The 17,413-nt window shown below is 43.9% G+C and overlaps 1 protein-coding gene across 2 annotated transcripts; it reads right to left on the bottom strand.

Annotated features, from left to right (window-relative positions):
• Window positions 1–762: 762 nt before the first annotated feature.
• On the bottom strand, window positions 763–11,828 carry LOC113424459 (uncharacterized). Of its 2 annotated transcripts, XM_087953058.1 has the most exons (5): window positions 11,674–11,828; window positions 9,137–9,988; window positions 6,926–7,040; window positions 4,161–4,250; window positions 763–2,508 (listed from the first exon to the last, which is right to left on the bottom strand). In XM_087953058.1, exons 2-5 carry the CDS (start codon window positions 9,923–9,925, stop codon window positions 1,706–1,708), a joined length of 1,797 nt encoding a protein of 598 aa, XP_087809184.1. In that variant the 5' UTR covers window positions 9,926–9,988; window positions 11,674–11,828; the 3' UTR covers window positions 763–1,705. The 2 variants fall into 2 exon arrangements, with proteins under 2 accessions (XP_087809184.1, XP_087809185.1); XM_087953059.1 differs by lacking the exon at window positions 4,161–4,250 and having other exon boundaries at window positions 11,674–11,809.
• Between the last annotated feature and the right edge of the window lie 5,585 nt (window positions 11,829–17,413).

Below are 17,413 nucleotides of genomic sequence, written 5' to 3'. Positions count from 1 at the left end.
CCCCTTGATGAGCTTGTGGACTTCAACTCCCAGAATTCCTGAGCCAGCCGTGCTTATGAGCCACGCTGGCTGAGGAATTCTGGGAATTGAAGTTCACAAAGTCCACAAAGTCGCCATCGTTTTCCCCATGCTGGCTCAGGAATTCTACAATTAACAATCAGAATAGAGCTGGAAAGGGACCTTGGAGGGCTTCTGGTCCAGGGATCTCCAACCTTGGCAACTTTTAAGACTTGTGGACTTCCAACTCTCAGAATTCCTCCTCCAGTCATGTTAGCTCAGGAATTCTGGGGGGGACTTGCATAAGCGCACCAACATGCCTACCCTCCCTGTCTTTTTCTTTTCTTATTTGTATCCATTTTATGCATTCATAACCACGTTTATACTTATACCTGTTATCTAATAATCGCTTGACAAAATAAAATAAATAAATAAAATAAAATTGCCAAAGTTGGAGACCCCTGTTCTAGTCCAATCCCTTGCTCTTCTCTTCTTCCCACAACAAAGTAAAACTACTCCCATTTCCATGCAGTTTCACAGGCTGCTGAAAAATAACAAAACGTTTCAAATCAGTTGTCCTCATTATTTTAATTTTTTCTTCTTCCTTGTATATAGCTCAGTGTTTCTCAATCTTAGCAACTTTTAAGATGGATGGATTCCAACTCCCAGAATTCCCCAGCCAGCAAATTTTGGGAGTTGAAGTCCATCCATCTTAAAGTTGCTAAGGTTGAGAAACGCTGACACAGATGTTCCAGATGTTTAAGATTTCTCTTAAAAGGCTTTTATTACCATCCCAGCATTTACACAACTTTATTAAGATGGTGAAGTGTGAGCTGCACTCACTCAACTGTCTTCAAAAAGAAAAAAAGATTGACTCTTGTGATTTCTCACTTAGGGGGTTATTTGATGAGAGAAAAACAACTGCATTCTGATTTAAATTGTGATGACTCGGGGTGTGGCACAAAGGCAACACAGTCAGATAATCAGTAGGAGTCCCATTATTAGCTCCAACTTTGCCCTCAATGTCCTGGTTACCTTCTGGCTGGAGAAAAACTCTCCCGTGAACAGCCCTTGGCTGCAGAGAATCAAATCCAAAACATGGTCAACAAAAACTGTAACTATAAGTCCAACCAAGGCAAGATGAGGTAATTAGTCTGGCAGGGCAAGAGAAGGAATTCCAGACGTGAAGGAACGGTAGTAATTCAACACAGTTGGGAGGTTGCCAGGAACACAGATAACCAAAGTCAACAAACGTTTGTTCCCAGCAGATGCTGCACTCAGCATGCATTTCTTTTAAATTCTCTTCCCAGGTATGGCTAATTAAGGGAATCAGGGCCCTTTCCTCCCCCATAAGCCACGCAACCCACATTGCTCTCTTCTCCATTCCTCCCTGCGTGCCCTAGGATGAAGAGGGGGTGGGCCTGGGTCTTCCTCTGAACTGCCTCTCCCTTGTTCTACCTCTTCCCTGCTCTGCCCAGCCAGACTTTGCCCTTCCCCAGTTTCCTCCACAGTCAATGGAGCCACACTCCCACGCCTGTCAGCTGTTCATCTTTCTTCTTGGATTCAGACTCTTGACAGGGGCATGACATAAATGATAAATTTAACCCACCCATACACTCTTGAAAAATTGTGTCACTTTTATTCTGAAAAAGATTGAATGTCGCTTCTCCTTTTGCAAGCGTTGCTTGAGGCTGTTTGAGAAAAATTCTCAAGTGCTGAAGAGGACTTGATTGATCACAAAAGCCTTTGCTACGGTCTGATTCCCGCCTTGCTCTTTCCCCACGTGGATTTTCTGATGGGTAGCCAGGCAATCTCCCCGGCTGAAGCTCTTCCCGCATTCAGGGCACCGATAGGGTTTGACCCCCGTGTGGAGCCGCTGATGCCGGATCAGGTCCGAGTTCTGACTGAAGCTCTTCTCGCACTCGGAGCACTTGTAGGGTTTCTCCCGGGTGTGGATCCGCTGATGCCTGACGAGGCTCGAATGGGCGCTTAAGCTTAGGCCGCAGTCAGAGCAGCTGAAGGGCTTCTGGCCCGTGTGCATCCTCAAGTGCATCTCCAAGATGGACTTACGAAGGAAAGTCTTGCCACAGTTGGAGCAGTCGTAGAGCTTCTCCAGCCGGTGGACTCTCTGGTGGGATGTAAGGTTCGCTTTATGACCAAAGCCCTTTCCGCAGTCCAGGCATTTATGGGGCAGTTCTCGGCTATGGAGTCTTTGATAGAGGGGGACCCCCTTCCCGAAGGCTGAGTTTTTACTGGGTCTCTCTTCTGGGATGACAACGAGGCACTGGTTTTTCCTCTTCTTCCGCTGCTTTTCCTGAGGAAATGGAACCTCGTCCACATCAGCGGTCCGATCCGACACAGATTTAGCCTTTTCTCCCGCCCTTCCTGCATCTGCACCTTCCTGCATCTGTGAACCGTCTGGATTCCAGGCGATTTCTCTCAGGCCTTCGCATCTGGCTCTTTCTAACCCTTGGCGTGTTTCACCTCCATCTTCTTTCTCGGAGACACCTTCTGGAGAAGGGAGAGAGAGAGAGAGAGAGACCAAAATGAAATCCAGTTAGTTCTCGACTTACAACAGTTGGTTTAATGACTGTTCAAAGTCAAAGGGGACATCAGATCACTTAACAACCATGTTACTAACTGAACAACTGCAGTGATTCTCTTACATACACCGTCTCCTTAGTACTAAATAAGATGATGGTCCTAGTGAATTGAATATTTCTGATTTACAGATTACAGTTAATCAGAGTTGGAAGGGACTTTGTAGGTCATCTAGTCCAACCCCCTGCCCAAGTTGGAGACCCTACACCATTTCTCACAAATGGCAGTCCAATCTCTTCTTGAAAGTCTCAAGTGATGGCGCTCCCACAACTTCCGAGGGCAACTTCTGTTCCATTGGTTGATTGTTCTCACTGTCAGAAAGTTTCTCCTTATTTCCAGGTTAAATCTCTCCTTGTTCAGTTTCCATCCATTATTCCTTGTCTGGCCTTCGGGTACTTTAGAAATAGGTTAACCCCTTCCTCTCTGTGGCAGCCCCTCAAATATTGGAAGACTGCTATCATGTCTCCCCTGGTCCTTGTCTTCACTAGAGTAGCCAGGCCCAGTTCCAGTAACCATTTTTCATATGTTTTAGTCTCCAGTCCCCTAATCATCCTGGTTGCTCTTCTCTGTACTTTTTCTAGAGTCTCAACCTCTTTTTTACAGTGTGGTGACCAAAATTTATATTTCAGATTTAGTGTTTCACCTTGTAACAGAATGACATTCAAAATACGCTGTATAACTGAAAGATGGCTTTTATTTGTTGTTTTCGTTGTAAAAATAAAAAAAATTCAAACAAAAAAGAATGATGTTCAAAATATGTGTTTGTATATTACTAAATATTAAATCAGAAATATTCAATTCACCAAGACCATTCTTACATTTATTTCTAAGGAGACAATGTGTGTAGGCCAAACCTCTTTTTGATTCATGAATTTATCCACAATTCTTTTTTTTAAAAAAAATTTCAAATCTAATCAGCAGCCCTGTGATTTCTTGATGGTCTCCCATCCATGTAGCAACCCTACTCCAAGCTCCAAACTCCAAGCTCCAAACTCCAATCCCAAGACAAAAAAAATACAGGATTGTCAAAGCGATTAGGAGAATCTGTGGGGTGAGGTTTTTTTTCCCCCTATTGTGAGCTTGCTTAGTTTTTCATGTAGGCCCTGCTTTAAGAAAAGGAGTGATTTTAGAAGGATTTTAACCCCAAAGATCTAGTGGGAATTCACCAACTTTTCCTGATTGACTAAACCTAGTTTAAGTTTTCTTAGCTAACTTAAACATTGATCCTGGCTGTGAATTACTAATTAACCTATCTTTCGTGAATCAGTCAATCTCATTTTATAACATTCTGTATCTTAGAGAGTATTATAATGCCTGTGGTAGTGTGCAATTTAGTATTTTTATTATTTTATTATTTTTCTAACATCCTATTTTGGTCTGCATTTAATCTCCTGTCATGTGGCTTCTTGCATAAGCATGAGATTTCAAATTATGAGAGGTTATAAAATTTATAATTTTACATATATATTCAGGGGCATCCGACTCTTAACGTGAGCGAAACCCCCAATTCACTTGTATCTCACGGCAATCACAATTGTTAAAGAAGGCAGATGCCTGTTTACCTGGAGGTTTCGCTTCTTCTGAACTCTGAAAAAATGTCTTGTTTTTCTCTCCCAGCCAACAAACCTCACTTTGGGGTAAGAGTGGACTTCCTGCAGCAGATAACAAAAAAGCAATACAGATGAATGAGTTAATTTCTACATTTCTAATGGTAGACAAGTATTTCAGTCAGTAAGAAGAAGAAACTGTTGACCTCACCTATCTCGTTACTCTACGTTCAGAATGGCCGTTGAGTAATGCCTATGAGCTACGGACACAAATACCATTAATGATATGACTACACAGATTTTCAGTCATCGAGATCATGGTTGTCCCAAAGGGGCTATTTTTCAAGAGGCAACTGGACTTTCTGTTTTTTCTTTGAAGAGGTTTTGCTTCTTATCCAAGAAGCTTCTTCAACTCTGGCTGGATGGTGGGAAATGGAATCCAGTTAGAGCTGAAGAAGCTTCTTGGATGAGAAGCGAAATGTCTTCAAACAGAAAGTCCAGTTGCCTCTTGAAAAAAAAAAAACCCTTTGAGACTACCGTTAATGATACTGTCTCTTAGGAAACCTGTAGCAGCAGGCAACTGACTTTTGTCAAAGAGCTAGACTAGATGACCTTTTTAGTTGTATAGAATGTGAAGGATGTATGTTTGTGTTTTATTTTTATAGTTCACTGAAGATGGTATTTAATGTCATTGTACAAGGTGCGATGACAGTAAAGTAAAGTAAACTAAAACTAGTTCCCACACAGTATCTCTATAATGGCTTGGAGCAGAGGTCACCAACCTTTTGGACCTCAGGGACCACCAAACTCATAATATTAAATCCCGCGGACCAGAGACCCTGGGAAAATCCCCAAAAAAAGTCTGCAGGAAAATTCCCCACCCCGTTTTCCTACCAATCGATCATTCTTTATTTGGGATCGCAGGATACCGTCTCCAGCTCCATTCTCAAGGGGAGAGAGAGAGAGAGAGAGACTTTTGGCTTCATGCAAGGAAAGCAGCAGATGCAGCAGAAGTCTTTCTTTCTCTCTCCCAAACTCTGCCAGAAACGAGTCTTTGTAAGACTTGTTGTGCCGGTGCAGCCTCTTGGAGCAGGAGGCCTTGCAGGGTCCCAAAGACTCATTTCTGGCAGAGTTTGGGGGAGAGAAAGAAAGACCTTTGCTGCTTTCCTTGTGTGCAGCCAAAAGCAGAAGAAGAAAGAAGTGGAAAGAAGCAGCCCATAGTGGCCAGGCGAGGCGAGTGGGGCAAATTCTCCCCCTTCACCCTTTCCCCCCTCCCCTCACTACCTCGTGTTGTTCGTAATGCAAGTGATACAAGCCTTGTGTTCCCACGGGCCATGTGGGCGGCGCAGCCTTGTGTTCCCATGCAGCCTGGATTAATTGCTTTGGGGGTGACATTTTTCTATGGACCACCAAAATTTTCTCGTGGATCACCAGTTGGCGACCACTGAGCTAAACCATCCTCCACAGTTGGCTGCTCATCTGGTCCTTAAAATATTTCAAAGCAAGAGAACACAACCTTTGTAAGATTTGTATCCTATGACTATGACTAAGTGTTGTACCTAATGATTCATGATGAATGTCTTTATGATGACTACGATCATGATTTATCACTTACATCTTTTAGGTACACCGAGAGCTTATGCACCGAAGACAAATCCCTTGTGTGTCCAATCACACTTGGCCAATAAAGAATTCTAGTTTTGATTCTATTGCTAGACCTTGTTGGAAAACAGAGGCAATTGATGTTCAGGTGAAACCATCTTAGACAGGCAGCTGTCTGAATTTCTCTCCTGCATTCAGTGGCAGATTAAGGCTCACTGGTGTCCTAAGCACTGAAGAATCTTGGTGCCCTCCTCTTTTGCACATACTGTACAAAAGAAACCAAGCTTAGGCTACATAAAAGTTTTTGTGGTGCTCCCTTTGGGCCTGGTGCTCTAAGCACGTGTTTAGTCTGCTTAATGGTTAATACACCACTGCCTCCGTTGTCTGAATGGACAACTAGCTAAATATGAGCCAGTAGTGTGCAGCAGCCGCCAAAAAAGCTAATGCAATCCTAAGTTGCATTAACAGAGGGATACAATCAAGATCAACCACTCTATAAAGCCTTAGTAAGTCCACACCTAGAGTACTGCATCCAGTTTTGGTCACCACATTATAAAAAAGATGTTGAGACTCTAGAAAAAGTGCAGAGAAGAGCAACCAGGATGATTAGAGGACTGGAGGACTGGAGGCTAAAACACACAATGAACGGTTGCAGGAACTGGGCTTGGCTAGTCTAGTAAAGAGAAGGACCAGGGGAGACATGATAGCGGTCTTCCAATATTTGAGGGGCTGCCACAGGGAGGAAGGGGTCAAGCTATCTTCTAAAGCGCCTGTAGGCCAGACAAGGAATAATGGATGGAAACTGAACAAGGAGAGATTTAACCTGGAAATAAGGAGAAACTTTCTGACAGGGAGAACAATTAACCCATGGAACAGCTTTGCCCTTGGAAGTTGTGGGAGCGCCATCACTGGAGACTTTCAAGAAGAGATTGGGCTGCCATTTGTCAGAAATGGTGTAGGGTCTCCCGCTTGGGCGGGGGGTTGGACTAGATGACCTACAAGGTCCCTTCCAACTCTGATTATCTGTTACCTGTTATCTATCTGTTTCCGCCAGGATCCTGCTAATTTTCAGGAAGAGAGAAGTTCCGCAGCTTTCTTATGGCAGAGGAAATACCGCAGTGTGATAAAGACCCTCCGTAGATTGGAGAACTGGGATATTCAAACAGCGTGCTCCTTACCTAACAAGGTGGCCTGTCCATCACTCTCTTCCAGCGTTGATTCGACATAGAGAGCCCTCTGTCCGGGCTCAGCTGGAGTCCAGGAAAAAACAGCCTGGGCTTCCTCCAAGACGCTCTAGGATATCCAAAAAAAGGAACAAGTCACAGATGGTGGTGTTAAATAGTACACTCCGATCCTTTTCCCTGCTTGGTGCCATACTTGGAACTCCACCCATAAGATCAGATTAGACATCCAGCCCTTGCTTATCAATGGAGACCGAGTGGAGCAAGGGGCCAGTTTTAAGTTTCTGGGTGTTACCCTAAAAGAGGACCTGACCTGGGGTGCCCACATTGCAGCCCTGGTCAAAAGGGTGCCCAGCAGAGGTTATACTACCTGAGACTTCTCAGAAAGCAACAACTGAATGAAAAACTACTGGGAACCTTCTACCGCTGCATCATAGAGAGTATCTTAATTTACTGCACCTCTGTATGGTTTGCCAATTGCACAGTGGCAGCTAGGAAAGCACGTCATTGCCCAGAGGATCATAGGTTGCCTTCTCCCCTCTTTGGAAGAGCTTTATAGCTCCCGCTGCTTTAAGAAGGTTCAAAACATTCTTAGAGATCCATCTCACCCTGGGCACCCTTTTTTTTGAACTATTACCATCCAACAGACGGTACAGGATAATAAAAACAAGGACAAATACGCTGAAAAACAGCTTCTATCCCAGGGCAGTAGCTCTGTTGAATTCTACTGTATAGTGCAATATTAATGCAATATCAGGGGTGTTCAATTCAATGTATAAATGCGTAGGATGTGCGTTTGTGTTTTATTTTTATAGTCATAACGTACACTGAAGATGGCATTTAATTTCATTGTACGAGGTGCAATGACGATAAAGTAAACTGAACAAACTAGAAACTAGAATGGAGGGGTTTGCTGAACCCTAAAGATCTTCTTTGGAAGATCAAGTGTTAAGTCTGCAAAAGCTTAGTTTTCATAGAGTCTATCTACTAAAACTGTGCAGTTCCAGGAAAAGACGCAGCTGCTTTAAAGGGTTGTGGATATCATATTTCTCCATGTATAAGACGCCTCCATGTATAGAATGCAAAATTACCCAAAAATTCTTACCCAAAATTACCCAAAATTCAGAAATCAATATTTTAAACATTAAATAGAAGACATTTATTTTGCAGAGTAAAAATAGAAGACATTTATTTTGCATTTATTTCACTTTTAGGTACCAGTATTTATTTATTTTTTTGTTTTCTGACATTTTTATGGGTTCAGAACGCTCCGACATTACCACTCCCTGTCACATCCTGGGCACTGGCTACAGGATCAGCTGCAACGCCAGTTACGTAAGCCTCATGATTGGAGGAAAGCTGTTAGCTTGTCTCTGCAATCGGAGGTTTCACTCATGAGGCTAGTTTGCAGAGACATGAGTTGTGGTTCGCTGGCAGCCTGTGCAGATGGCAGCAGAATTGGACAGTGGGGAAGAATGGGGACCAGTCCAGGAGTCTGGGGAGGACTCGGACGAGGGTCCTGTGTCCAATGCAGAGATGGGGCCAGGACCATCTGGGAGTTGTATGCTGACTCCGGAGCCTCCAGAATCTGGCAGCAGCGAGGCAGAGGAATAAGGGGAGCCTATTCCCAGTGCGCGTGTGCGCAGAGCTGCCAGAAGGCAAGAGCAGCTAAGACAAAAGGAGCAACTCGGGAGTAAGGCTTGGAGGTGTTTGGCCCCTCCCATAAGGTATAAAGGACATGCAAAGGTAGAGAAACCTTTGCAGGAAGCAAGGTCGTTTGCTCTGTTTGTGTTAAACCTTGAAGCTCTGTGTGGACTTTGTACTTCGTTTGGCTTTTTTCAGTTAATTTGGCACTTTAGTTGTTGGCAGCAATTCAAAGGAGAGAAAGGTGGGTGCTTATCTTGAGAGACTGTTTGGGACTCATTACGGGCTGGGAATGCACATAATTCCCAGCGTTGAAATAAAACAAGAGTTGTTTGGACTAAGTGTGGGCTTAATTATGGTCTCAAGAAGCCTTGCCCTCAGGAAGCCTTGCCGCGCAAAACGTAGTCACCGAAGCGATAGTAACACCGGTTGAATCCCACCCTTGCACTGAATGCATGAACAGAAATCACAAAATCAGGACTCCTGTCCTGTTTCTAAGCCAAAAGCACCCCTTTGCAGACCCCACAATTTTGGGGAAGAGCACAGCCCACAGGTCAAACTCACCTGCTTTTCTTGCCTCCGAGCCTCTTGCTGCCTTGAGAGGAAATCCTCCACCAGGGCCACGGCCTCGGCACAGGTCTCCATGCTGCATTCACACACCCAGCTCCGCATTTCCGGGGGGAGGATAGCCAGAAATTGTTCCAAGACCAGCAATTCCACAATCTGCTCTTTGCTGTGCTTCTCGGTCTTCAGCCACTGGCGGCAGAGATCCCGCAGTTGGGCATAGACGGCTCTTGGCCCATCGGCCTGCCAGTAGCTAAACTGCCGGAAGCGCCGGCGAATCTTCTCTCTGCTTAGAGCCTCCTCTCGCAAGATGGCCGCCTTCACTTTCCCATAATCCTCTCGGCCTCCAGATTCCAGTTTATCGAAGGCCTGCCTGGCTTCTCCATTGAGGGCGGGCAAGAGCCGGGCTACCCACTGCTCCCTGGGCCAGCAACAAGCCTCAGCTACTTGCTCGAAGGAGCCCAGGAAGGTCTTGGCATCTTCCCACAAGGAAGGGTCCTCTGGGAAATGGGTCATTCCCCAGTCCGAGTGAGAGGACTCCATGGTCCTCAAAAAAGTCTTCCATTGGACTTCCCAGTTCTGGGTTAGATCCTCTTCTGATTCTCCCTTCACCTGAGGCAGGATGGCCTGTCCACAGGATCTCCCCGTATCTCCATCCAGAGATTTGCCTCGTCCTCTGAAGTCCACTCTGGTCTTGCAATCTACGATGACCCTGTGAAGGATTTCTCCAGCTGGTTTGGATGGCTCTCCTGGCAGACAACTAAGCATCCCTTCTTCTTCCCTTTTCATCCTTGGAGATCTTCACCAAGATGGTGGCACCCGGCAAAACATTCAGAGACAAAGGACAACAACCTGGGAGGGACACGAGGAGAATCCCCAAAAAGTTTGGCACAATGATTAAAAATAAACATTTGTATTAGGATGGCAAAATTATAAAGCTGTATTATTAAATTTACAGAGCCTATTTAAAAAAACTATGCATAGTTATTCAAAGAACCCCGTTCTCCTCCTTGCTTCAAACATGAAATTAGCTATCGCACGTGCAACTTGAAAAGTGGCCATGATGAAAATTAATATGCTTATTTATAACTTTGCAAAGGCACCGCTTCTTATCACCTGGTCCTAGGCTAGATATAAGTGCAAAGATAGGAAGACATAGATTTTGCTGTCCAGATACAGCTCAACCTGGGGAATTTAAAGACGTGTGGATTTCAACTCCCAGAATTCCCCAGCCATTCTGCACAAGCATGTTAACAGACTGAGGAATTCTGGGAGTTGAAGTCCACCCAGCTTAAACTTTTCAAAGTTGAGAAACACTGGCCTCTTTCCAACTGAGCCAAAGGCTTGTGAAATTTACACAGTGAGCAAGGCAAGGAAGATGCCATTGTATGATGGATTTGGAAAGGATTAGGAGGAGCACCACGGATTGCAAAAACAGCCCATCAGTCTTAGTTTCAAAGGAAGCAGGGAGTCATATATTTTGGGGATGTCAATCAAGCAGATGTCAGACCAAACACAAACCAACCCACCCAATTTTTGGCATAGTTGATTGAGGGTGGAAGAAGAAGCCATGGTGGACAGCAGGAAACTGGATCCAAGAAAATACAGACTCCTTTTGGAAGAGCCACAAGTGATTTCCACAGGCAGTCAAGGTGAAATCCTAACTTGATCCTAACTTGAAAACCCCACAGCTTGGAAATGCTGCAAAGCACCACAGGACTGAGTGCCTATATATATAGATGATAGATAGATAGATAGATAGATAGATAGATAGATAGATAGATAGATAGATAGATAGATAGATAGATAGATAGATAGATAGATAGATAGATAGATAGACAGACAGACAGATAGATAAAGATAAGCTAGACAGCCAAGATGATAAGATAGATAGATGATAGGTAGGTAAGTAGGTGGGTAGATAAGATAGTCAGACAAGATAAGATGATGTTAAGATAGATAGGTAGGTAGTTAGATAACATAGATAGATGGTAGGTAGCTAGATAGGTAGGTAGGTAGATAGATAGGGTGGGTTGGTTTGTGTTTGGTCTGACATTTGCTTGATTGACACACCCAAAATATGTGACTCCCTGCTTCCTTTGAACTGATGGGCTGTTTTTGCAATCCGTGGTGCTTGTCCTAATCATCTCCAAATCCATCCTGCATCTTTGTGTGTGTGCGTATGCGTGTGTGTTTGTGTACACAGACACACACACACACCTAATTTGCACTCCACTTTTCCAGGCCAGGGACCCGTGCCCGCCGCCTTCCCTGGTTCCCCAGAGGGCGCATCTGCCCCAGCTTTCCCCAACCAGGCGCCCTCCGGACGAGCTGGGTCGCGATCGTAACCCGCCGCGCTTTGGCTGGGCAGAACCGATCCAGCCCGGAGCAGAACCGAACCGAAGGTCCAATTTTGCAAAAAAAAAAGGGGGGGAAGGGGTTTTATTTCGCGGCGCAAAGGGCCCGCCGGGATCCCAGCTGGTGGGGGAAGGGAGGGAGGGAGGAATCCACCCTCCTAGCCCCGCTGCGCCACTCACTTTTCCCCCCATGCACGGCGATCTCCCCATCCCTTTTTTTTCCACCAGTCCGGCTGCAAAGACTCCCCTGGCGGCACGAAGCAAACCCCCGCAAACCCCCAGCCTTTGCTCGGCCTTTCTAGGACGTGGGACTCCCTGCCTCTCTGGATTTAACCCCTTGGAGCGCCGCTCAACCTGCGAAAGGCCATCCCCCCCACCTGTTAAATGCAATTATTATTGTGGTTATTATTATTTAAATGCTTGCCCAACTTTCGCTCTCTGGAAGACCCGGCTGCGTTAAAGGGTGTGTGTGTGTGTGAGAGAGAGACACTTTGGCAACACTTTGCACGGTCAGGATTACACCGAAGACAAATCCCTTGTGTGTCCAATCACCCTTGGCCAATACAGAATCAAGAATTATATTCTATTACACTGCGAGGGATCCATTGATGCTCGATGGGCAGCTGCAGCCGTTTGCCCACTTGTGTTCCCCAGGGGGCTGGACTAGAAGACCTCCAAGGTCCCTTCCGGCTCTATTCTGATTGATTGGAATCAAAGCGGGTTGCAATATCTTGCCCACTTTAGTGTTTTTCCCCCCAAACCTTTGCCTAGTGGACCGGATCACATAACAGAAGTCTGTGGAAAGGGAACTTCACAAAGACAGTAGTGTCACTCAAACAGGAAAAGCCCAAGGGGAACATCAGGCCAGCCATTAAAAAAAAACTTACATAGGAAAAGGAATCAAATAAAAGGTATTAAAGAATCCCTATAGACAAAAGCCTAAGTAATTAAGAAAACTAGACAAATAAGAAAAGGAAACCCTTACAAACACAGGACATACCAAATAAGCAAAACAAAGAGACAAAAGACACAAAAAAATATAAATTACAAAAGAGACAGACAGGAGATTGCCACAAAACAAATATGAAAAAAAAAAACATTATAAAGCTAAAAGAGATTAGAAAAAAACGATAATACAATCTAACCACCCTGCGGAGTTTGCCCTCCGGCGGGAATAAAGACAAACTCAAACAGGATTTGAAACATTAAGCACAAATACAAACATTCACACAAAATCAACTTACAAAGGGAGAAAAGGGTATAAAAAACCAGGGACTTACCATAAGAAGCTAGCTAGCCCAGGAACGCAGACTTCTCGCTGTCCCCCGCCTTCCTGAAAAATAAAAAGATCCAGCTTTCAAGCAGTTGTCCGTATCCTTATGCCGGAGCTCTCCCAGCGGGAAAATCGAATCCTCGGAAGAAAGGCATTTCAACAAGTCGAAAAGCTTCTGAGGTGGGAAGTTAATTCTTAGGGAGGAAAGGAATGGAAAATCCGAAGCGGGTTTGAGGGCAAGTGGACTTACCCCTACGGTGGAGCCCAAAATGGATGTTGCTACCTGTCATGCCCCTGTCGGAATCTGATTTGGAGGGGGAGGCCGAGCAGCTGACAGGGAGTGGGAATGTGGCTCCATTGGCTATGGAAGAAACTGGGGAAGGGCAAAGTCCAGCTGGACAGGGCAGGGGAGAGGTAGAGCAAAGGAGATAGAATTTGGAGGAAGACCCAGGCCCACCCCCTCTTCATCCTAGGGCACACAGGGAGGAATGGAGAAGGGAGCAACATGGGTTGCATGGCTTACGGGGGAGGAAAGGGCCCTGATTCCCTTCATTAGCCGCAGCTGGGAACACAGTGTTTAAAAAGGGAAGCTGCGTACAGCAAACTGTTGGGAGCAAATTGTGAATTATCTGGTATCGTGGAGGCTTATCTGGGTTCCTGGCATGTTCCCAAATGTGTGTGCTTTGCTGTGCTTTCAAGTCGGCAATTCCTTCTCCTGCCCTGTCAAGTTAATTACTGCAGCATGGTTTGTGTGGATTTTTAGTTAGTTTGCATGTACTTCGTTTTCAGACTGAATTTCCTCCACTTAAAGGCTGTTCTTGGGAGAGTTTTTCTCCAGCCGATGATAACTGGACATTGCAGGCCAAATTGGAGGTATTAAAGGGACTCTTCTTGCTTATTTGACTGTGTTACCTTTGTGCCACGCCCCGGGTCATCACACTACCTGAGAAATTTGTTAAGCGCGTTCTGCCTCATTTTATGACTTTTCTTGAAGCCGTTGTTAAATGAATCACTGCAGTTGTTCAATTAGGCACACGGTTGTTAAATGACTCTGGCTTCACCGTTGACTTTGCTGGTCACAAAAGGGGATCAGTAATCACATGACCCCTGGATGTGTGTGGAAGCCAAAAGATACTGGACTAAAATTCATACATGGTTGGAAAAAATGACAAAGCAACATATAGACTTGAAACCAGAGATATTTTTATTGGGTATCTTGCTTGAAGGATACAGTAGAGAATTGATATATTTGATTGTTAATGTTCTAACAGCAGCTAGAATTGCATTTGCTCAAAAATGGAAAAATGATAGAAGAGGTGATAAAGAAAATAATGGAATGTGCAGAAATGAATCGATTGACATTAGCAATCAGAGAGCAAGAAGAAAAAGAATATTATAAAATATGGGATTTATTTTATCATTGGTAAGATAAGAAAATAGAGAAATGAAATATAAACATAAGACAATAGTAAATATAATACAATGAAATGATATGTTATAATTGTATATTAAGAAAGGACTTATAATATGAATTAGGATTTATAAAAGTTGAGATTTGCTCGCAAAGGATGGTGTGAATTTGCAACTAAAAGTCTAATGATGGTTTAATAATAATGTAATATGAAATGAATAGTTGATCTATATAACATGAATTTCAATATTATTTAAGAGGGAGAGACTGCACAAGAGTTATATACCAACCGACACACTGTACGACTGAAAGAAAGTTTTGATTTGTTGTTTTATGTTTGTGTTTGTTTATGTTTGCTATTAAAAATTAAAATTTTCTTTAAAAAAAAATATTAATAATCACATGAACACTGCAATGGTCATAAATATGAAATGGTTGCCAAGCATTTGAATTTTGATCATGTGATCATGGAGATGCTGCAAAGGTTGTAACTCTGAAAAACGGTCCTAAGTCACTTTTTTTCAGTGCAATTTTGGTCACTAAATGAACTGTTGTAAGTTGAGAACTATCTGTATAGTTCAGCCCGTTATATGATGTAGGGTAGTCCCGAAGGTGCTTTTTCCAAAAGACAACTGGACTTTCTTGGGGGTTTTTTCTTGAAAACGTCTCGCTGAAGAAGATTCTTGGATGAGAAGTGAAAGATTTTTATTTTTTTTTAAAGTCCAGCTGCCTTTTGGAAAAAAAGCACCTTTGAGACAACCACTGCCTGGTTGAGCAAGAATCTCCATATAGGCCAGTGGTGGCTAACCTTTTCGGGCTCCTGTGTCAAAAATTGAGTGCGCGCTTGCGCGCGCGCACTCACGTGCCAGTACCCATAAAGCAATGCGCCTCCCCCTCCCCCTGCGCATGTGTGCGCAATCTCTCCCCCTTAACTGCACTGCGTCTCACAGCTGCTTTTCGGCTGGTTTCAGGCCTTTTTCAGCCTCCCAAAGGCTTGAAAAATGCAGGCTTTGCAGGACAAATAATAGGCCCATTTTGTCACTTCCAGTGTTTACAGGAAGTGACAAAACGGGCCTATTATTCGTCCTGCAAAACCCGCAGAGACTTTTTTCAAGCCTCTGGCAGATCGAAAAAGGCCTCAAACCAGCCGAAAATCACTGTAAGGTGCAGGCATGCGCAGTGAGGTAAGTTTGCCTGCGGCTCGCGTGCCAGCACAAACGGCTCTGCGTGCCACCTGTGGAACACGTGCCATAGGTTCGCCATCATGGATATAGGCCATTCTTTCTCAAATTTGGCAACTTTAAGAAGGGTGGACTTCAACTCCCAGAATTCCTCAGTCAGCCATACTAGCTGGGGAATTCTAGGAGCTAAAGTCCACATCTTAAAAGTTGCCAAGTTTGAGAAAATATGCCTTTGCTACCCATCCTGAACCAGATAGTAGTAACATACATTCAAGATCAAGTGAGGTACTAATGCCACACTATAAAGCCTTAGTAAGACCACACTTGGAATTCTGCATTCCAGTTTTGTTCACCACACTATAAAAAAGACGTTGAGACTCTAGAAAAAGTACAGAGAAGAGCAACAAGTGTGGTGACCAAAACTGGATGCAGTACTCTAGGTGTGGTCTTACTAAGGCTTTATAGAGTGGTATTAGTACCTCCCTTGATCTCGATTGTATCCCTGTTAAGACTGTAGTTTTCTCTACATTTAATTTCATTTTGTTAGACAGGGCCCAGTGTTCTAGTCTGTCAAGATCCATCTTGAGCCAATCACCTCAAGATCCAGGATGTTGGCTATTCCTGCCAGTTTAGTATCATCTGCAAATTTGGTAAGTTCCCCTTCTATTCCTTCATCTAAGTCATATATGAAGATATTGAAGAGTTCTGGGCCTAAGACGGATTCTTGTGGCATGCCCTTGGTCACATGATCGCAAATTGGACTCTTGGCCAACCAAGCTTTCAAGAAGAGACTAGACTCCATCTGGTAGTTCCGGTTTGCAGCGCTTCGGAGGCAGGCAGGAATCCGCGATTGTGCATGGTTTCTGCCTGCGCTCGCCGCTGGAATGCCCCAAGCCAGCCGGCTTCGGGGCTAAGCCACCCCATAGAGGTGGTGAAGATAGGGGAGAACTGGCAGGGTCAAGGGAAGCCGCATCTTTCCTCCTCAGCTGGCTAAACTCCCTTTTCCGAAGGCGGTAAGAGTGGCAGTCAGAAATGGCCGCCTCAAAGAAGCACTCAGCCAGAAAAGAAAGTGCAAGAGGAAGTTAAGAAGTGAAAGGTTTTGGCTGACCGGGACAAAAAGTAACAACTAAGGTACCCTGGAATTTAATTTTTGCCAAAGATACATCGCTCCCAAAGAAGAGTCGGAAGCAGCGAACGAAAGTGAAAAGGGAAAGTTTTTTTTTCACTCTCCTTCCTCATGCTGATAACGAGAAGATCTGAATAAAGAAATCAGAAAAATCCACTTTGGCACTAACAGGTAATTAAGCTGGAAATTTAATTAAATGCCAAAGGGACAATAAAGATTTCTGAATATTAAAAAAGCTTTTTTTTTTTGTTATAAGTGGGAAGGGAGAGGAAAAGAATAAGAGCAGAACTTGGAAGGAGGAGACTGCTTGGAATTTAAAAGAACTTAAAGTTAAATCTTAACAAGACTTCTAAAGGATACATTTTAACTGGAATTTTGCAACTAAATAGTAACCCCAAGAAGAGAAAGTGAAAAAAGAAGAAAGTGTTAAAAGAAACAGCTTGTGTGTATTTGGATTGTTTGGTGACTTTGGGATTTTTGGAAATCATATTTGATTGATTGACTAAAAATAATTGGCTGGTTGCTTTAAAAAAACATTCTACAATGGCATTACTTCTGGATGGACTGAATGAACTGGATGAACTGAAAATCGAATTTAAAAAATATAAAGAAGAGGAACAAGAAGGGAAGGGCTCTTTTGGCTCTACTTTTCAATTCTTAGAAATGGCGATTGGTGTTTACAAGAAACAGCAAGAAAGGAATGCACAACAAGAAGATTGGGATAAAGAAGAAGCCATTTTTAATGAACAAGTAATTCTATTTGGGGAAGAAAGGGGAAAGAGAATGGAGAATTTAAGACCTAAAAAAAAAGCCAAAAAAGGGAAAAATAATGTGAAAAGGGGATATAATGTTGGAAAACAACAGAAAGGGGGAATACAGAAGAGGGAAATGGAGGTGGAGAGATGGGGGTAAAAAGGGGAGAGAGAAGA

Source organism: Notechis scutatus, chromosome 2 (genome assembly GCF_049901735.1).
Source record: "Notechis scutatus isolate UNSWTSFEM ecotype Mainland chromosome 2, rNotScu1.2, whole genome shotgun sequence".
Taxonomy (NCBI): Eukaryota; Metazoa; Chordata; class Lepidosauria; order Squamata; family Elapidae; genus Notechis; species Notechis scutatus.
This window is presented reverse-complemented; position numbering and strand designations above follow the sequence as displayed.

Coding starts and splice junctions, on each gene's coding strand:
- LOC113424459 (XM_087953058.1), bottom strand. CDS start 9,925: ATGAAAAGGGAAGAAGAAGGGATGCTTAGTTGTCTGCCAGGAGAGCCA. Junction 4,251..6,925: donor TGGACAGGCCACCTTGTTAG/GTAAGGAGCACG, acceptor TATCTGCTGCAG/GAAGTCCACTCTTACCCCAA. Junction 2,509..4,160: donor AGAAGAAGCGAAACCTCCAG/GTAAACAGGCAT, acceptor TCCCTTCTCCAG/AAGGTGTCTCCGAGAAAGAA.